Source organism: Oncorhynchus keta, chromosome 24 (genome assembly GCF_023373465.1).
Source record: "Oncorhynchus keta strain PuntledgeMale-10-30-2019 chromosome 24, Oket_V2, whole genome shotgun sequence".
Taxonomy (NCBI): Eukaryota; Metazoa; Chordata; class Actinopteri; order Salmoniformes; family Salmonidae; genus Oncorhynchus; species Oncorhynchus keta.
This window is the reverse complement of record NC_068444.1, coordinates 12101539-12122376: the sequence shown is the minus strand read 5'-3', so window position 1 is coordinate 12122376 and position 20838 is coordinate 12101539. Positions and strand designations below refer to the sequence as shown.

The 20838-nt window shown below is 45.9% G+C and overlaps 1 protein-coding gene across 6 annotated transcripts in view; it reads left to right on the top strand.

Annotated features, from left to right (window-relative positions):
* Nucleotides 1-20838, top strand: part of LOC118380866 (brain-specific angiogenesis inhibitor 1-associated protein 2-like) — a 150445-nt gene that overhangs the window by 24907 nt on the left and 104700 nt on the right. For 5 of the 6 annotated variants that reach the window (XM_052477701.1, XM_052477703.1, XM_052477700.1 and 2 more), the window contains 2 exons: nt 5602-5677; nt 12532-12618. In XM_052477701.1, coding sequence (XP_052333661.1) covers nt 5602-5677; nt 12532-12618 — 163 coding nt within the window. The remainder of the gene's footprint in view (nt 1-5601; nt 5678-12531; nt 12619-20838) is intronic. The other variant, XM_052477704.1, reaches the window with a different exon arrangement.

The following is a 20838-nucleotide window of genomic DNA, read 5'->3' as shown; positions in this document are numbered from 1 at the left end:
ATCAGTCCCCATTTTTGTCTCGGAGCGAAACGGTGAAACGGTGCTGAAAGAGTTGGCCATACGCGGATGGTCTATTCTTCAAATCCTATTATAACAATTGGATGTGTTTCAGTAAGCAACCATCTGTTGCCTTCGTTAGCCTACTTTATTCCAATATTTCTGTAATTTTGTGATATGTATTGCCATAGTAATTCATTATGGATCCATCCAGATGTGGTTGGAAGAGAGTGCATTTGGTGGGCTATGCAATAGAGATGGGAGAAGTGACATGCCTCGCAAACAACTATTAATACATTTTAAAGTACCTAAACTCGGCAAGACTTGTGTCCTGCTGATAGCCCATCAAGGGTGGATGGCTTCTTTAGTATTCTTAAGAACTCTCGCACAGAGATGAGAAAGGGTCCTTGAATAATTCAACAATGTGTGTTATTTTTATTTTACCTTTTTTATTTAACTAGGCAAATCAGTTAACACATTTTTATTTACAATGACGACCTAGGAACAGTGGGTTAACTGCCTTGTTCAGGGGCAGAACGATAGATTTTTACCTTGTCAGCTCGGGCATGCGATCTAGCAACCTTTCGGTTACTGACCCAACCACTAGGCTGCCTGCCGCCCCATAAATTAAATAAATAAATCAATTGCAACATGTTCGGCTAAAGCGATTTGAATGCACGAATGCATTTGACTGTTTTTAATATTGTCCATCAACCAAAGACCGCATCTACCGTGGTAGAAATGTTATTGAATTCGATTAAAAACAATGCATAAGTTTATTAGGCTACTGTGTAGTGTCTTTAAATTACTACAACCCTCCTTGATCTCCTTCTCTGCAAGAGTCTATTGTCCTGCTCATTGCTCATGTGCAAATTTCTTCTTTTGTATTGGAATTACTGTATTAATTACAGTAATTTACCGTTCTCGGAGTGGAAACATTGCTTGCAGAGTTCACAACTTGTGAAAAGTGTAGCATCTACAGTGGTACAAAATATATTATTGAATTAGATTTTTTTTTAAAACTTTTTTTGTATTACGCTACTGTGCAGTTTGACAAAAAACCAAAACCGTGTTCTGACAAAGTATGAAGAAAAGTGAGTGTGAAATTGCTTTGACATTTTAACAGGTTTGGCGATCACAAAATCCGTAGGATATTAAACACTCAAATAGGCAACCGAAGCAGGAACAGCATAGGGGTTGAGTGACTCACTCATTCCTGGTTTATGTTAATGTATATTACTTAAAATGGAGTCTGGTGCTCTCTAATGTGTGGGTAGTACACTAGGAGTAAACGGATACTGGACTGCAGTCTGGAGTTTAATGATGAAGCAGAGTATACATGTGGTCTGAGTACACAGGGAAACCTTGTCTCTGAGTTTCACGAAATTGTACCAAACGGACCAGTTCGTTGCTGGCTACTTCACTGACCTTTTTATACATTCTCCAGAACATGAATATTGTTCAATTCTCAAGTTCTGTGAGGTGGAAGAAATTCCTTTGTTCTCTCTATGAAAACTCACTCTCTCTATACTGTCTGGCTATGAGAAAGAATCTCCTCCAGGAATTAATGACCTGCCTAACAGCAACCTGGGTGTAAGCGAGGGAGAGAGAGGTGGGGGGTGGGGTGCTCGCTGTACCCAAAGAGGGCGATTTGAGCACCTGGGCAGCGCACAGATGAGCACCTGGGCAGCGCACAGATGAGCACCTGGGCAGCGCACAGATGAGCACCTGGGCAGCGCACAGATGAGCACTTGGGCAGCGCACAGATGAGCACTTGGGCAGCGCACAGATGAGCACTTGGGCAGCGCACAGATGAGCACTTGGGCAGCGCACAGATGAGCACCTGGGCAGCGCACAGATGAGCACTTGGGCAGCGCACAGATGAGCACTTGGGCAGCGCACAGATGAGCACCTGGGCAGCGCACAGATGAGCACCTGGGCAGCGCACAGATGAGCACCTGGGCAGCGCACAGATGAGCACCTGGGCAGCGCACAGATGAGCACTTGGGCAGCGCACAGATGAGCACTTGGGCAGCGCACAGATGAGCACTTGGGCAGCGCACAGATGAGCACTTGGGCAGCGCACAGATGAGCACTTGGGCAGCGCACAGATGAGCACCTGGGCAGCGCACAGATGAGCACTTGGGCAGCGCACAGATGAGCACCTGGGCAGCGCACAGATGAGCACCTGGGCAGCGCACAGATGAGCACCTGGGCAGCGCACAGATGAGCACCTGGGCAGCGCACAGATGAGCACCTGGGCAGCGCACAGATGAGCACCTGGGCAGCGCACAGATGGAACTGCCAGCTAATTGTTTTATTGTTTGATGCAGGACTCTAGTGGCAAAGAGCAGAGACTCTCGGACTGAAACGCTCACACCTCCATTAATTAATGAAAATCTAGTCATACCCCATAATGACAAAGCAAAAATAGGTTTTTAGAAATGTTTGCTAATTTATCAAACATTTTTAAACAAATTCCTTGTTTACATAAGTATTCAGACCCTTTGCTATGATACTTAACATTGAGCTGAGGTGCATCCTGATTCCATTGATCATCCTTGAAGTTTCTACAACTTGATTGGAGTCCACCTGTGGTAAAGTCAATTGATTGTACATGATTTGGCAAGGCCCACACCTGTCTTATTTATTTATTTATTTTTATTTTATTTCACCTTTATTTAACCACACAGAGTTACACATGTAGTAAAACAAACATACAGTCAATAATACAGTATAAACAAGTCTATATAAAATGTGAGCAAATTAGGTGAGAAGGGAGGTAAAGGCAAAAAAGGCCATGGTGGCAAAGTAAATACAATATAGCAAGTAAAACACTGGAATGGTAGTTTTGTAATGGAAGAATGTGCAAAGTAGAAATAAAAATAATGGGGTGCAAAGGAGCAAAATAAATAAATTAATTAATTAAATACAGTTGGGAAAGAGGTAGTTGTATATAATATATAAGGTCCCACAGTTGACAGTGCATGTCAAAGCAAAAACCAAGCCATGAGGTCAAAGCAAAAACCAAGCCATGAGGTCAAAGGCATTGTCTATAGAGCTCCGAGACATTTCTGCAGCATTGAAGGTCCCCAAGAACGTAGTGGCCTCCATTCTTAAATGGAAGAAGTTTGGAACCACTAAGACTCTTCCTAGAGCTGGCCGCCTGGCCAAACTGAGTAATCGGGAGAAGGGCCTTGGTCAGGGAGGTGAGATGGGAGAACCTTCCAGAAAGACTACCATCTCTATAGTGCTCCACCAATGAGGCCTTTTTACTGAGGCGTGGCTTCGATCTGGCCACTCTACCACAAAAGACACAAGACAGCCTGCTTTGGGTTTGCCTAAAGGAACAAGATTGATCTGATGAAACCAAGATTGAACTCTTTGGCCTGAATTCCAAGTGTGTCATGTCTGGATGAAACCTGGCACCATCCCTACGGTGAAGCGTGGTGGCAGCATCATGCTGTGGGGATGTTTTTCAGCGGCAGGGACTGGGAGACTACTCAGGGTTGAGGGAAAGATGAACGGAGCAAATGATGAAAACCTGCAACGGTTCACCTTCCAACAGGACAATAAGCACACAGCCAAGACCATGCAGGAGTGGCTTCAGGACAAGTCTCTTAAATGTCCTTGAGTGGCCCAGCCAGAGCCCGATCGAACATCTCTGGAGAGACCTGAAAATGGCTGTGCATCGACACTCCCAATCCGATCTAACAGAGCTTGAGAGGATCTGCAGAGAAGAATGGTAGAAACTCCCGAACTACAGGTGTGCCAAGCTTGTAGCATCATACCCAAGAAGACTCAAGACTGTAATCACTGCCAAAGGTGCTTCATCTAAGTACTGAGTAATATACCTATGAAAACTTACTGAGTACTCGTGTAAATGTGATATTCCTTTTTTTAAATGTGTAATACATTTTCAAAACGAACTGTTTTTGCTTTGTCATTATGGGTTATTGTTTGGCGAGGGGGGGGGGACGACGACGACAATTGAATACAGTTTAGAATAAGGCTGGAACTCAACAAAATGTGGAAAAAGTCAAGGGGTCTTAATACTTTCCAAAATGCACTGTATATACAAAAGTATGTTTTCTTTCCTGCTTGAGCTGCCCTGGTCAACTCTGCCCCGGTCAACTCTGCCCCGGTCAACTCTGCCCCGGTCAACTCTGCCCCGGTCAACTCTGCCCCGGTCAACTCTTAAGTGCTGTTTGTTTTGAAGCGGAAACGTCTAGGAGCAATATTGGCTCAGCCGCGAAGTGGTAAGCCACACAAGCGGACAGAACTGGTCCGCCGAGTGCTGAAGCGTGTGCAAATATCGTCTGTCCTCGGTTGCAACACTAACGAGTTCCAATCTGCATCTGGAAGCAACGTCAGCACGAGAACTGTTAGTCAGCAGCTTCATGAAATGGTTTTCCGTGGCAGCACACAAGCCTACGATCACCATGTGAAATGCCCAGGCATCCGCTTGAGTGGTGTTAAGCCGCAATTGCATTCTGGAGCAGTGGAAATGCGTTCTCTGGAGTGATGAATCACACTTCACCATCTGTCAGTCTGACAGACGAATCTGAGTTTGACGGATGCCAGGAGAACGCTATCTGCCCGATTGCATAGTGCCAACTGTATTGTTGGTTGGAGGAGGAATAATGGTCTGTGCACAAAGTGAGGTCCATACAGATTTCTTTTTTTTTATCGGTGTGGAAGAACTTGACTGGCCTGCACAGAGCCCTGACCTCAACCCAATCGAACACCTTTGGGATGAATTGGAACGGCGACTGCGAGCCAGGCCTAATCGCCCAACACCAGTTCCCGACGTCGCTAATGCTCTTGTGGCTGAATGGAAGCAAGTCCCCCCTCCCAAGCAATGTTCCAACATGTGGATGAGATGTTCAACGAGCAGGTGTCACATACATACTTTTGGAAATGTAGTGTATAATCCTATTTTCGCATGATTGTCTCATCATACTTCAGTTCTAGTAATGATGATATTGTAATGTAGTATTATTTTTCTGTGAGCGTATATGCAGAAGATTATGCTGGATGCCACCCAACCAAGCCACCTGAATCCCCTCCAGCAGACATTCTACGCACAGTTCGCTGCATTATATTCATTATCAACCCCCTGCTGTGGCCAGCTAGCACCACGCTAGTACCACGCTAACACCAACCTCAAGCCAACTAAGCTTGCTGAATCTCCTCTCCTCTTTCCTGTTTTCGTGTCATCCAATTTTATTCCCTGTCCTTGTTCCCTCATGTCTCTGCATAACCGAAAAAGTAATTAGCACAAACAACATGACCTGAGAGAGACCGAGAGTGAGTGAGAGAGACTGCCTCTTGAGCTGGGCTGCCCGGGCATCAACACCCACATCCCTCTCGCTCCTTCTCTCCTTCGCCTGGGTGTGACTGATTCCCATCTACACTCTTGTACCTGATTGGCTAAGCCAAACGAGTTGTGTGCGTGAGTGAGCTGGTAGGAGTCGTGTACTTGCAGTGTGTGAGCGCCGGTGTGTGTGTGTGAATGCACACCCCGATTACAGAGTAGAGCTCTGCTTCTGCTATGCTTATAGCTGCTCAGTCTGACTAAACTGTTTTTATTTCTCTTTTCAGTCCATTATGGAGCAGTTCAACCCGTGCTTGCGGAACTTCGTTGCCATGGGGAAGAGTTACGAGAAGGCCCTATCCAGTGAGTACATCCTCTTCTCCTTTATCTCATCCCCCTCTTAGCCCCCCCACTCACCTCCTGTCCAGTCCAGAGGACCAGACCTGACACTATCTTGCTGTTGCTTTTTAGTCTCCTGATTTTACCTGAACTAGAGATGAGCTCAGATGCTGGTGAAGTAGCCTGTAGTCCGTTTCCTCTTGTAGCCCTTCTGATCTCTTGTAGGACTTCGCTATGAAAGATTCTGCTGGGTGCCCCTACAGAAAAACCACACGATGTTTCACGTGATCACAATGCAAAGTGTTCCCAAAAACACGTGATTTTTTTTCCCCCCCACATGTGAAATCGTGTGCTTTTTCCGTAAGAGATGCTTTCAGTTACATGGACTGATTTTGATATTTTGTTGCGAGGCTCAGGCTGCCTTCCTCATGTCATCTTAGTCTGTTCCATGTCCACATCGTGGCCTCCACTTCACCTGCATCCCTCCATGCCGTCTACCTCTTTATGTTTTTATTTGGTTGTTCAGAAGTGTGTGTGTGTGTGTGTGTCTGTGCAATACGGTTAAAGGGTGCAGGAGGACAACCATTTTGAGAAGGGGGAGGTCAGGTGGAGCTAAGAGAATAAAAATGGCCCCATAAAAGAACAACCGAACTGGTATTGAGGAGGGAGATGGAGAGAAAAAGACATTGGAGATACAGACTCCTTGTTTCTTCTACCAATGGTAAAGGAGCAGCAGCATGAACCTATTCTTTTCATCAGTGTCACATGGTCTTACAAGAGGTTCAGACGGAACCCGGAATGCTTCTATTACAATATTCTGTGCATTCTGCTTAGATCGGACATTTCAATTTACTTTTTTTCCTAACCACCGTTTTGCTTTATGAACCATGTTCTCTGAGACTGACTCCCTGTCATATGTGGTATGCATACCACCCTGCATACCACCCTGCATACCACTGCTGGCTTGCTTCTGAAGCTAAGCAGCGTTGGTCCTGGTGGGTCCCTGGATGGGAGACCAGATGCTGCTGGAAGTGGTGTTGGAGGGCCAGTAGGAGGCACTCTTTCCTCTGGTCTAAAGAAATATCCCAATGCCCCAGGGCAGTGATTGGGGACACTGCCCTGTGCAGGGTGCAGTCTTTCTGATGGGCCGTTAAACGGGTGTCCTGACTCTCTGAGGTCATTAAAGATCCCATGGCACTTATCGTAAGAGTCGGGGTGTTAACCCCGGTGTCTTGGCTAAATTCCCAATCTGGCCCTCAAACCATCACGGTCACCTAATAATCCCCAGTTTACGATTGGCTCATTCATCCCCCTCCTCTCCCCTGTAACTATTCCCCAGGTCATTGCTGTAAATGAGAACGTGTTCTCGGTCAACTTACCTGGTAAAATTACAGATAAATAAATAAATGTGTTGACCTAATAAATATCTATTTTATCCATCTATATACACATAGGGAGATACAGTATGGAGCTTGTCCAGCACTGTGGAGGTATAGGAGAACGTGTCTACTACTGTATGTGGCAGTCCATCGGGGTGTTTGGCCAGAAACCGAAAGGTTGCTCGTTAGAATCCGAGCCAATTAGTTTTTTTTTTTTTAAATGGTTGAGCTTCCCTTGAGCAAGGCACTTAACCCTAATTGCTCCCAGGTCACCGTCAATAATGGAGGATCCCTGGTCGTGACCCCACTCTCCGACGGTGTCTCATGGGGAGTGGGATATGCAAGACTGACATTTTCATTTCACACCACACCACAAAATGTTTAACCCCCCCCACCCATGTTTTCTGAGCAAATTGTTGAAGGCTGTAAAAAAAAAAACAGCAAATCAGAGCCAAGTGATTACACATTTTGGAAATCAGCCCAAGTATTGCCATGCCTAATATTGAGTTGGACCTCCTTTTGCCCTCAGAACAACCTCGGTTCGTCGGGGCATGAACTACAGGGTGTCTAAAGCATTCCACAAGGATTTTGGTCCATGTTAACTCCAATGCTTCGCACAGTTGTGTCAAGTTGCCTGGATGTCCTTTGGGGGGGTGGACCATTTTTGGTACACACGGGGAAACTGTTGAGCTTGAAAAACCCAGCAGCTTTGTAGTTCTTGACACAAGCCGGTGTGCCTGGCATCTACTACCATAACATGTTCAAAGGCTCTTAAATCTATTGTCTTGTCCATTCAACCGCTGAATAACAGACATACACAATCCATGTCTCAAGGCTAAAAAAAATTATATTTTTAACCGGTCTCTTCCCCTTCATCTACACTGACTGACGTGGATTTAACACATGACATCAATAAGGGATCATAGCTTTCACCTGGATTCACCTGGTCAGTCTGTCATGGAAAGAGCAGGTGTTCCTATTGTTTCATATGCGATCGTATACAAATGTAGGCAAGGTTTGAAATGATTGTTTTTGGTCAAATATTGTATCTGTTTAGGCTTGCAGTCAATTATGTTCCGGGTCCCTGACCATCGGTTCGAGAGAGAAAAATCACCCCCAGGCTGAACCTAGTTGGTGCTCCATGCTGTACCGGGTTCACACTTGTACATGTGCGAAACAGGACAAATGTGAGCACCTCCTATTTGATATTTTTATGAACATCCATTTTTAATAAGGATTTCTTGTTGAAATACAGTTTTCAGTTGAATAGAATGGTGGGGAATTGGACATGCTGCATTATGAATCTATGGTAGACTGGGAAAGCATGGTCCTACACAGTGTCTCCTCAGCCATGCCTCTAATGTAGTGTTGTCTCCAGCTGTAGGTTACTGGTCTCTAATGTAGGAGCAGGCAAAGAGGGTGAGAGAGGGAGAGAGAGAAAGGACTGGAGAGGGAGAGATAGACATGCAGGAAATATGAAGCTCTAAGGACCAATAAAGGAGGACTCAGTGTTGTCTGATAAGAATAAAAATAGCTACACAGCTCCAGGATGGAAAATTAAACTTCTTCATTGCAGATCAGGCGCAGATCTGAGGTTCCGGCTTAGGCTGTCGTTACAAAGGCAAAGGGCACAGCCAGCATTCAAATCACCACAGTGTGCCTCGTGGGCCTCCATACACTAACAGAAAATGTAAATATGCCAGTTCTGCCTCTGCTCTTAGGAGAAGGGAACCCATAAATCGCAACAGGGAACAAGGAGTGGTGCTTGGCTGGACTTGAGGTCCCTGGAGCTTTTGTTGACGAACATCATGATTCGGTCTAGGGAGAGAGCTTCTACAGTACCAGTCAAAAGTTTGGACACACTAATCATTTCAAGGGTGTTTCTTTGTTTTTAATATTTTTTACTTTTGTAGAATCATAGTGAAGACATCAAAACTATGAAATAACACATATGGAATCATGTAGTAACCCAAAAAGGGTTAAACAAATCTAAATGTATTTTATATTTGAGATTCTTCAAAGTAGCCACCCTTTGCCTTGATGACAGCTTTGTACGCTCTTGGCATTCTCTCAAGTTTCATGAGGAATGCTTTTCCTTGGAGATGCTGTTTGTTTGATTTTGGAGGATAGGAGAGTGTGTAGTGGATGCAGGGCTTGAATAGGATGCAATGCTTAGACTGGTATTTAGCCAGCTGTTCTGTTTAGTTTTGGGACTGGAGAAGGTGGGGCAATTTCACACAGCACACAACCGTACTGGCATCATGTTGAATGTAGGGAAATTTCACACAACCCACAAGGGTATCATGTTGAAGGTGGGGCGGAGAGACATTTCTCAACAGGGACAAGTTGTGTTGTAGAGATGGAGGAGATCCGGAAGGGTGAGGGCTGAATGGATTTTGTAGAGGGGAAGGATGGAGAGGAAGAGAAATGCGGTGAATTTGGAAGAAGATGGATGGAGTACTAAACGCATCAAGCTGCGCAGCTGATCTGGTTTACACAGATTTTACTCCTCAAGAGTGTTTTTTTTTAATTTACTTTGGAATAGGTGGGAAGAATGGATGTCTTGTCACCACCTCCCATTCTGTAGACCTATCTGCTTCGTATCGGAGGTGTAATCCTCTTTACTGTAGACACACACACACACACACACACACACACACACACACACACACACACACACAATCCACCCGACAGCAGAGCTCGAACGTCTTGTCCCAGTTAATACAGCTTTACCTGGCCTGCCACACTTCACCGCCACTCGCTCTATCCCCATTGGCTGGGATTTCTGTGGACATCGTTAAATAGCCCATCCATCCACGCAAGGGTTTACCACACCCCACTCTACAATCCACCTGTACCCTCTCGCCCACACTCTCCTATCGCACCTGGACTCAACCAAAGCTGGGCTCAGGAAGATCCGAGTGAGGGTCTCTCTTCCTGGAAGTAATCCGTCAGATTGAACCCCAGCTACAGGGCAGTAGGCTTTAGGTCCTTGGTTCTGGAGGCAAGGGCTGTTTTCAGTTCAGTAACCTCAAGACAAAGATTCTGATAAAGGTAGAGAAAGGAAATAATTGATAAAGGAAGGATTACGGGAGGAAGTTTGTGCAGACTGAGGCTTGAGAAACGATCCTCAGAGGAGAGGTGGATTGATAGATAGATAGATAGATGGAGGGACAGACAGGTTCCTCAGGAGAGGTGGACAGATGGACAGAGACATGTTCCTCAGAGGAGAGGTGGATAGATGGAGGGACAGAGACAGGATCCTCAGAGGAGAGGGGGATAGATGGAGGGACAGAGACAGGATCCTCAGAGGAGAGGTGGACAGATGGACAGAGATGGGTTCCTCAGAGGAGAGGTGTATAGATGAAGGGACAGAGACTGGATCCTCAGAGGAGAGGTGGATAGATGGAGGGACAGAGACAGGTTCCTCAGAGGAGAGATGGAGGGACAGAGACAGGTTCAAGCCCTTCTGTTGTTAGACAATCAATTTTGTCTCTTAACTTTGAAGTGGGAAGGAATATTGCTAATGATACAGCAAAGGCTGTTGGGTAGTATTCCCATATGACTGTAGCACTCTATCACAGGAGGCTGCTGAGAGGAGGATGTCTCATAATAATGACTGGAATGGAATCAATGGAATGGTATCAAACACATGGAAAACATGTTTAATGTGTTTACCATTCCGTTGATTCCATTCCAGCCGTTACTATGAGCACGTCCTCCCCAATTAAGGTGCATGGGGATGCCAGTGCTCAGTAAAGACCGTTAACCGTTTTAGAACGTATTTAAATGGTTCACCATGCAGTGAATCCATATTCAGGATGTATTTTGGGTAACACTTTATTTAAAATGGCACTTCCGTAATATTTTAATGTTACGAACTAAGAAACTGTGCAGTAACCGTCTATGTTTAGTATGACTGCTTGGTCACATGGTTTAGTAAAGCTGTGACACTCCTTATCAATATGGATCAGCTCAAGGTCATACTCGGTCAGCTTCTCGGCCTTCCTCTCTCTTTCCTCTCGTTGTGACCACCACTCCCTAAACGACTTACCCCTGACCTGGTCTTATTCACCATGACTTCCCATTCCCTTCTTCTAGCTGCCTGGTGCAGGACTGTGTGGGTGAGCCATGCTTGCTGTGTGTGTAAATTCCCTGGACGGAGACCTGAGTCGCAGAGGTCGTAGGCAGAACGGTCTATCTTGCCTTCCCTGGTCTTCCCTTGCTTTACTTTCTCTGGCCTCTGTTTCGTGTAGTTCTTCTTTTCATTCAGCATCTGCTCTGTCCACCAGTAGTTACTGCACTTTCCTCTCGAGCCACCATTGTTATTTGTAGCATTAGCTCTTTTCATTGTAGCATTAGCTCTTTTCATTGTAGCATTAGCTCTTTTCATTGTAGCATTAGCTATTTTCATTGTAGCATTAGCTCTCTTCATTGTAGCATTAGCTCTCTTCATTGTAGCATTAGCTCTTTTCATTGTAGCATTAGCTCTTTTCATTGTAGCATTAGCTCTTTTCATTGTAGCATTAGCTCTCTTCATTGTAGCATTAGCTCTCTTCATTGTAGCATTAGCTCTCTTCATTGTAGCATTAGCTCTCTTCATTGTAGCATTAGCTCTCTTCATTGTAGCATTAGCTCTTTTCATTGTAGCATTAGCTCTTTTCATTGTAGCATTAGCTCTTTTCATTGTAGCATTAGCTCTCTTCATTGTAGCATTAGCTCTCTTCATTGTAGCATTAGCTCTCTTCATTGTAGCATTAGCTCTCTTCATTGTAGCATTAGCTCTCTTCATTGTAGCATTAGCTCTCTTCATTGTAGCATTAGCTCTCTTCATTGTAGCATTAGCTCTCTTCATTGTAGCATTAGCTCTCTTCATTGTAGCATTAGCTCTCTTCATTGTAGCATTAGCTCTCTTCATTGTAGCATTAGCTCTCTTCATTGTAGCATTAGCTCTCTTCATTGTAGCATTAGCTCTCTTCATTGTAGCATTAGCTCTCTTCATTGTAGCATTAGCTCTCTTCATTGTAGCATTAGCTCTCTTCATTGTAGCATTAGCTCTCTTCATTGTAGCATTAGCTCTCTTCATTGTAGCATTAGCTCTTTTCATTGTAGCATTAGCTCTTTTCATTGTAGCATTAGCGCTTTTCATTGTAGCATTAGTGCTTTTCATTGTAGCTGCTTGTAGCATTAGCGCTTTTCATTGTAGCATTAGCGCTTTTCATTGTCGCCAGTGGTAGCTTGTATCCTTTTCCATTGTAACTTGAAGTAGCCTTTTACGTAGTAGCCTGTTGTAGCCTTGCTATAGAACTTTCCTTTGTACTTTGTACTAGCCTAGCTCTTTCCATTGTAGCAATTACTCTTTTCATTGCAGCATTTAGCCCCTTCCCTAATTGACTGGGGCTATAGCTATAGGGGAGGGATGCTGGGGTGACGATTACGTTAATGTCCAATATTTCCACTCCGCCCCTGATCTGACGCCCAATGCTTCCATGTTTCCAGGTGTCACATTTGCTGCAAAGGGCTACTTCGAGGCACTGGTGAGGATGGGAGAGATGGCCAGCGAAAGTCAAGGCTCTAAGGATCTTGGTGAGTCCTAGTTGTGGCAATAGGGGGTTGCAGCACCCCTAGTGGGGTAGAGGGGGGTTGCATGGAGACATGCCAGACAGGGCTGGATGGTTGTGGGTGTGAATGGGAATTGATGGTTTGAAAAGGACAAGCAGCCGATGCACCGCCTGAAACTGGATCTACACACAAACACACGCGTGTACAGCAAACATGTTGAAACGCACTCAAGCAAATCCTGTTGTAGTTGTTTTATAGTCAGTTATTTTAAGACTCTGCAATTGGGAAGGAGAGCTTACAGTGTTCTTGCATTCACCACTGAGGCAATCGCGTCCCCTTACAGTTCATCTCTGATATTTGATATGGAAATTTAGTTTTGTTGGGTTCGAGCTTGAAATATATTTATTCTTGTTACCAGCTCGTTCATGTGTTTCCTCTCTCATCCTTATGGAAACATTCTGTCTCTGAGACGGGCCCCTTTTGTACTTTGCCTCCGGTCACATACACATTTGAACGTTGATCATCTGATCTAACCCACAATACGTTAATCACTACTACTAGGCCACTTGCATAGTTATAAATGTACTAAAACGTGCGCCGGTCAATTAGTCAGTTTCCAACAGTTTACCTCTTGTTTTGCCTCAACTTTCTCTGAATTATGTTTTTATTTTGTATTGTAGCCCAGAGTAAGTAAATATTCAATTGAATTTCAAAACATTATCATGTTGCGGATTTTCTTTTCATTCATAACATTCAATAGGGATTATTGGTAATGTTTCTTAATTGGACTGTTTTGGGGCTGTTGACTTCTCTCTTGTCCTTTTACAGTCAGAACAGTTTTCACACGGGAACAGCTACAACCTGTGAATGGACCAGTTTGGGTTGTATTGGTCTGTTAGGCTGACGCACACTTAGAGGTGGAGAAAGACGAAGGATGGTGCTGTGGCTGGGGGATGGGGTGTAGACTGGTGATGGTGGGAGGGCAAGGGTCAGATTGGAGGTGAAACTGGTAGGATGGTGCTGTGGCGGGGGATAGGGTGTAGACTGTGGTGATGGTGGGAGGGCAAGGGTCAGATTGGAGGTGAAACTGGTAGGATGGTGCTGTGGCGGGGGATAGGGTGTAGACTGTGGTGATGGTGGGAGGGCAAGGGTCAGATTGGAGGTGAAACTGGTAGGATGGTGCTGTGGCGGGGGATAGGGTGTAGACTGTGGTGATGGTGGGAGGGCAAGGGTCAGATTGGAGGCAAGATGGGGAGGTGAAACTGGTTGGATGGTGCTGTGGCGGGGGATAGGGTGTAGACTGTGGTGATGGTGGGAGGGCAAGGGTCAGATTGGAGGCAAGATGGGGAGGGGAAACTGGTTGGATGGTGCTGTGGCGGGGGATAGGGTGTAGACTGTGGTGATGGTGGGAGGGCAAGGGTCAGATTGGAGGCAAGATGGGGAGGGGAAACTGGTAGGATGGTGCTGTGGCGGGGGATAGGGTGTAGACTGTGGTGATGGTGGGAGGGCAAGGGTCAGATTGGAGGCAAGATGGGGAGGGGAAACTGGTAGGATGGTGCTGTGGCGGGGGATAGGGTGTAGACTGTGGTGATGGTGGGAGGGCAAGGGTCAGATTGGAGGCAAGATGGGGAGGGAAACTGGTAGGATGGTGCTGTGGCGGGGGATAGGGTGTAGACTGTGGTGATGGTGGGAGGGCAAGGGTCAGATTGGAGGCAAGATGGGGAGGGGAAACTGGTAGGATGGTGCTGTGGCGGGGGATAGGGTGTAGACTGTGGTGATGGTGGGAGGGCAAGGGTCAGATTGGAGGCAAGATGGGGAGGGGAAACTGGTTGGATGGTGCTGTGGCGGGGATAGGGTGTAGACTGTGGTGATGGTGGGAGGGCAAGGGTCAGATTGGAGGTGAAACTGGTAGGATGGTGCTGTGGCGGGGGATAGGGTGTAGACTGTGGTGATGGTGGGAGGGCAAGGGTCAGATTGGAGGTGAAACTGGTAGGATGGTGCTGTGGCGGGGGATAGGGTGTAGACTGTGGTGATGGTGGGAGGGCAAGGGTCAGATTGGAGGTGAAACTGGTAGGATGGTGCTGTGGCGGGGGATAGGGTGTAGACTGTGGTGATGGTGGGAGGGCAAGGGTCAGATTGGAGGTGAAACTGGTAGGATGGTGCTGTGGCGGGGGATAGGGTGTAGACTGTGGTGATGGTGGGAGGGCAAGGGTCAGATTGGAGGCAAGATGGGGAGGTGAAACTGGTTGGATGGTGCTGTGGCGGGGGATAGGGTGTAGACTGGTGATGGCAGCAAGTGGTCTCTTCCGATGACATCTGTAAGAAATGTCTACATTAAGACTCCAGCATGCTCCACTGCAGTTATTTCTTCAACAGCTTTATGTTTTTATTGATATCTATTGGTTTTTATGGTTGCAGTCATATACATCGGTAAGAAAAAGTATGTGAAACCTTTTGGAATTACCTGGATTTCTGCATAAATTTGTCATAAAATGTGATCTCATCTTCATTGAAGTCACAACAATAGAGAACCACATCCTGCTTAAACTAATAACAAACAAACAATGTTTTCATGTCTATTGAACACACCGTGTAAACATTCACAGTGCAGGGTGGGAAAAGCATGTGAACCCTTGGATTTAATAACTGGTTGATCCTCCTTTGGCAGCAATAATCTCAACCAAACGTATCCTGTAGTTGTGGATCAGACCTGCACAACGGTCAGGAGGAATTTTGGGCCATTCCTCTTTAGAAAACTGTTTCAGTTCAGCAATATTCTTGATATGTCTGGCTGTGAACCGCTCTCTTGAGGTCATGCCACAGCATCTCAATATCTAACCAACATCTCCAATCTTGTCTCATTGATTGGACTCCAGGTTAGCTGACTCCTGACTCCAATTAGCTTTCGGAGAAGTTATTAGTCTAGGGGTTCACATGCTTTTTACAACCTACACTGTGAATGTTTAAATTATGTATTCAATATAGACAAGAAAAATACAATAATTTGTGTGTTATTAGTTGAAGCACACTGGGTTTGCCTATTGTTGTGACTTGGATGAAGATCAGATCAAATTTGATGACCAATTTATTCTGAAATAAAAGGGTTCATACTTTTCTTGCCACTGTATGTATACAGCCTATATAGATTCAGCTTCATGTTTTCAGTCAGACCGAGTCACATGTTTGAAGAATGGGACTGTCTCGCCTCCTGAATCTGAGCACTGTGTAGTTAACACTCACTCACTCACTCACTCTGAGGGGAATTTGGATAGCAGACAGCTGTGGCTTGGAGGGAAGAGGTGAGAGGTCAGAGGTGAGATGGGAAAATAGAAAAGAAAAGCTCTCAACATTCATTATTCAGACCTTGTCTTCCTTTTTTTTTTTGTCCTTTCACATTTTGTCTGATGGTTTCATCTCTTCATTCCTCCACTTAGCCTCTCTCTCTCTCTCTCTCTCTCTCTCTCTCTCGCTCTCTCTCTCTCTCTCTCTCTCTCTCTCTCTCGCTCTCTCTCTCGCTCTCTCTCTCGCTCTCTCTCGCTCTCTCTCGCTCGCTCTCTCTCGCTCTCTCTCGCTCTCTCTCGCTCTCTCTCGCTCGCTCTCTCTCTCTCTCTCTCGCTCTCGCTCTCGCTCTCGCTCGCTCTCTGTGAATACTGATTGAACTGCGTTTGATTGCCTACTCCAATCTGAACCTTTTTACCTTTTTATAGTCTGTATTCAGCCTCAGTGACAGTATCTGTGCCGTGATCGGATTCCAACACAGCACTCCGTCCGTATTAGTAGCGAAGCCATTCGTTCAGAGGAGGATTTCTTATTGCAGAAAATAGTATGCTAGAGCAGAAGACCCCATTAATGAGGCTGCTGGTTTAATTAATGCTACATCCCAGTGACCTCATCTTAAACTGTCCATAAACACGTGTTCATCCATCTCCATATTGGTTCTGTCCTCTCTATTGTCCCTCATCTATGTGTGTGTGCTCTGCGTTATATGAGGTCCTTTGGTTGTTTTTGCATCCCTAGCTATGACTCAGCACAATTATCCATCCTCCCTCTAATCCCTCTGCAGTCAGTGACAGGCAGGGTTGAAGAGAGGCGACTGATGCTGTCTCTGGACATCAGTGTGCCTAAAGGGGTGTGTGTGTGTGTCTTCTGACAGTACTTGCAAGTATGATGTTCAAAACATCACAAGATGATGTTTTACGTGTTTGTTCCTTGTAGTTTAATTACATTTACATTTAAGTCATTTAGCAGACGCTCTTAATGGCATCTCAGTCAGGCTAGCCTGCAGTGATAGTGTGATTGCATGATCAGCCATTCCACCTTCACACGGTAATGAAAGAGGTGTACATTCCAGTTAACTACAGTCTGTTTGTATTCGACAGCTGACTGTTTGTAAGACGAGAGAGGGACGCAGAAAGGCATTACTATAGCCTGAGGGATAAACATTGAATAGTCTACAACATGACAACATGACACAATGTTCCTAACGCCAGCCCATTACATTGTTGGTCAGCCCCAGTGTAGTCTAGTCAGCCCCAGTGTAGTCCAGTCAGCCCCAGTGTAGTGTAGTCTAGTCAGCCCCAGTGTAGTGTAGTCTAGTCAGCCCCAGTGTAGTGTAGTCTAGTCAGCCCCAGTGTAGTGTAGTCTAGTCAGCCCCAGTGTAGTGTAGTCTAGTCAGCCCCAGTGTAGTGTAGTCTAGTCAGCCCCAGTGTAGTGTAGTCTAGTCAGCCCCAGTGTAGTGTAGTCTAGTCAGCCCCAGTGTAGTGTAGTCTAGTCAGCCCCAGTGTAGTGTAGTCTAGTCAGCCCCAGTGTAGTGTAGTCTAGTCAGCCCCAGTGTAGTGTAGTCTAGTCAGCCCCAGTGTAGTGTAGTCTAGTCAGCCCCAGTGTAGTGTAGTCTAGTCAGCCCCAGTGTAGTCTAGTCAGCCCCAGTGTAGTCTAGTCAGCCCCAGTGTAGTGTAGTCTAGTCAGCCCCAGTGTAGTGTAGTCTAGTCAGCCCCAGTGTAGTGTAGTCTAGTCAGCCCCAGTGTAGTGTAGTCTAGTCAGCCCCAGTGTAGTGTAGTCTAGTCAGCCCCAGTGTAGTGTGGTCTAGTCAGCCCCAGTGTAGTGTGGTCTAGTCAGCCCCAGTGTAGTGTGGTGTAGTCAGCCCCAGTGTAGTGTGGTGTAGTCAGCCCCAGTGTAGTGTGGTGTAGTCAGCCCCAGTGTAGTGTGGTGTAGTCAGCCCCAGTGTAGTGTGGTGTAGTCAGCCCCAGTGTAGTGTGGTCTAGTCAGCCCCAGTGTAGTGTGGTCTAGTCAGCCCCAGTGTAGTGTGGTCTAGTCAGCCCCAGTGTAGTGTGGTGTAGTCAGCCCCAGTGTAGTCAGCCCCAGTGTAGTCAGCCCCAGTCTAGTCAGCCCCAGTGTAGTCTAGTCTAGTCAGCCCCAGTGTAGTCAGTCAGCCCCAGGGAGGAATGGATGGGAAGAGGAGTGTTGGGATGGAGGGATAGGAGGGACGTCAGCGCTCTGCTGTGGCATGAAGCAGAAACGCTTTTCCAGCCTGCTCACTTTCATTATCCACAGGCCCCATGATTCTGTCTCTCTTTCTCCTTGTCAGTTGGCTTTTCATAGCCAAGCATTGAGGTCGAGAGACGAAACCTAAGATCACACAGGACACTAGATAAGACAGGAGAATTAGACCAGATATGACAGACTGACCCTGTCTTTGGGGGTTCCAGTCAAGATTCTAGCATTCGTATTTATCGCTAGCTGTGATAAAGTTTTAGTGTCTTATCCGGAGAGTAGAGCGTTGCAGTAGTCTAATCTTGAAATGACAAAAAGCATGGATTTAGTTATTCTGCATCATTTTTTTTGATAAACATTTTCAGATTTTGGTAATGTTACAAGGATCGAAAAAGGCTGCTCTTGAAATATTTTATGTCCGTCGAGAGATCAGGGTCCAGAGTTCAGTTTAATTTGAGACGGCTGTACATCAATCGAGATGCATTGTCCGATCCAAGAACAGAGATTTTTGTTTCTTGGGACCTAGAACTAGCATCTCTTTGTCCGAATTTAAAAGTAAAACATTTGCCGCCTTTCACTTCCTTATGTCTGAAACACAGGCTTCCAGGGAAGGCTATTTTCGGGCTTCATCATGTTTTCATTGAAATGTACAGCTGTCAGTGGTCTGCATAGCAGTGAAAGTTGACATTGTTTTTCTGAATGACGTCACCAAGAGGTAGCATATATAGTGAAAACAGTAGTGGTCCGAGAACAGAATATTGAGGAACACCTAACCTTACCATTGAATTGTCAGAGGACAAACCATCCACAGAGACTGATATCTTTCTGACAGATAAGATCTAAACCAGGCAAGAACTTGTCCGCACAGACCAATTAGGGTTTCCTACTTTCCAAAAGAAAGATTAGGGGTCGAAAGTGGCACTAAGGTCGAGGATCACAAGGACCGGAGCAGAGCCTTGGTCTGACACCAGTTACAGCTGTTGTCTATGATGGGGTCTAAAACCAGACTGGAGTATTTCCTATACATGGGCAACTGCTTTAAACATTTTTTTTAGACAAATGGGAGATTTGGAATAGGCCAATGTATTTATTATTAACGTGGCACCGTCATGGCATCGAATGCCACCTTTCCAACAAGTCAGTTCAACAAATATCTGCCCTGCTAGAGCTGCCCTGGTAAACTATAAGTGCTGTTATTGTGAAGTGGAAATGTCTAGGAGCAACAACGGCTCAGCCGCTAGGTGGGTGCTGAAGCGTGTAGCGCGTAACAATCGTCTTTGCTCGGGTGCAACACTCATTACGGAGTTCCAAACTGCCTCTGGAAGCAACGTCAGCACAATAACTGTTCGCTGGGAGCTTCATGAAATGAGTTTCCATGGCCAAGCAGCCGCACACAAGCCTAAGATCACCGTGCGCAATGCCAAGCGTCAGCTGGAGTGGTGTAAAGCTCGCCGCCATTAGACTCTGGAGCAGTGGAAACGCGTTCTCTGGAGTGATGAATCACACTTCACCTTCTGTCAGTCCGACGGATGTATCTGGGTTTGGCGGATGCCAGACCAAATCAAATCAAAGTTTATTTGTCACATACACATGGTTAGCAGATGTTAGTGCGAGTGTAGCGAAATGCTTGTGCTTCTAGTTCCGACAATGCAGTAATAACCAACAAGTAATCTAGCTAACAATTCCAAAACTACTACCTTATAGACACAAGTGTAAGGGGATAAAGAATATGTACATAAAGATATATGAATGAGTGATGGTACAGAGCGGCATAGGCAAGATACAGTAGATGGTATTGAGTGCAGTATATACATATGAGATGAGTATGTAAACAAAGTGGCATAGTTAGTGGCTAGTGATACATGTATTACATAAGGATGCAGTAGATGATATAGAGTACAGTATATACGTATACATACTGTATGAGATGAATAATGTAGGGTATGTAAACATTATATTAGGTAGCATTGTTTAAAGTGGCTAGTGATATATTTTACATTTCCCATCAATTCCCATTATTAAAGTGGCTGGAGTTAAGTCAGTGTCAATGACCAGTGTGTTGGCAGCAGCCACTCAATGTTTAGTGGTGGCTGTTTAACAGTCTGATGGCCTTGAGATAGAAGCTGTTTTTCAGTCTCTCGGTCCCAGCTTTGATGCACCTGTACTGACCTCGCCTTCTGGATGATAGCGGGGTGAACAGGCAGTGGCTTGGGTGGTTGCTGTCCTTGATGATCTTTATGGCCTTCCTGTGACATCGGGTGGTGTAGGTGTCCTGGAGGGCAGGTAGTTTGCCCCCGGTGATGCGTTGTGCAGACCTCACTACCCTCTGGAGAGCCTTACGGTTGTGGGCGGAGCAGTTGCCGTACCAGGCGGTGATACAGCCCGACAGGATGCTCTCGATTGTGCATCTGTAGAAGTTTGTGTGCTTTTGGTGAGAAGCCTAATTTCTTCAGCCTCCTGAGGTTGAAGCGGCGCTGCTGCGCCTTCTTCACGATGCTGTCTGTGGGTGGACCAATTCAGTTTCTGTGATGTGTACGCCGAGGAACTTAAAATTTACTACCCTCTCCACTACTGTTCCATCGATGTGGATAGGGGGGGGGTGTTCCCCCTGCTGTTTCCTGAAGTCCACAATCATCTCCTTAGTTTTGTTGACGTTGAGTGTGAGGTTATTTTCCTGACACCACACTCCGAGGGCCCTCACCTCCTCCCTGTAGGCCGTCTCGTCGTTGTTGGTAATCAAGCCTACCACTGTTG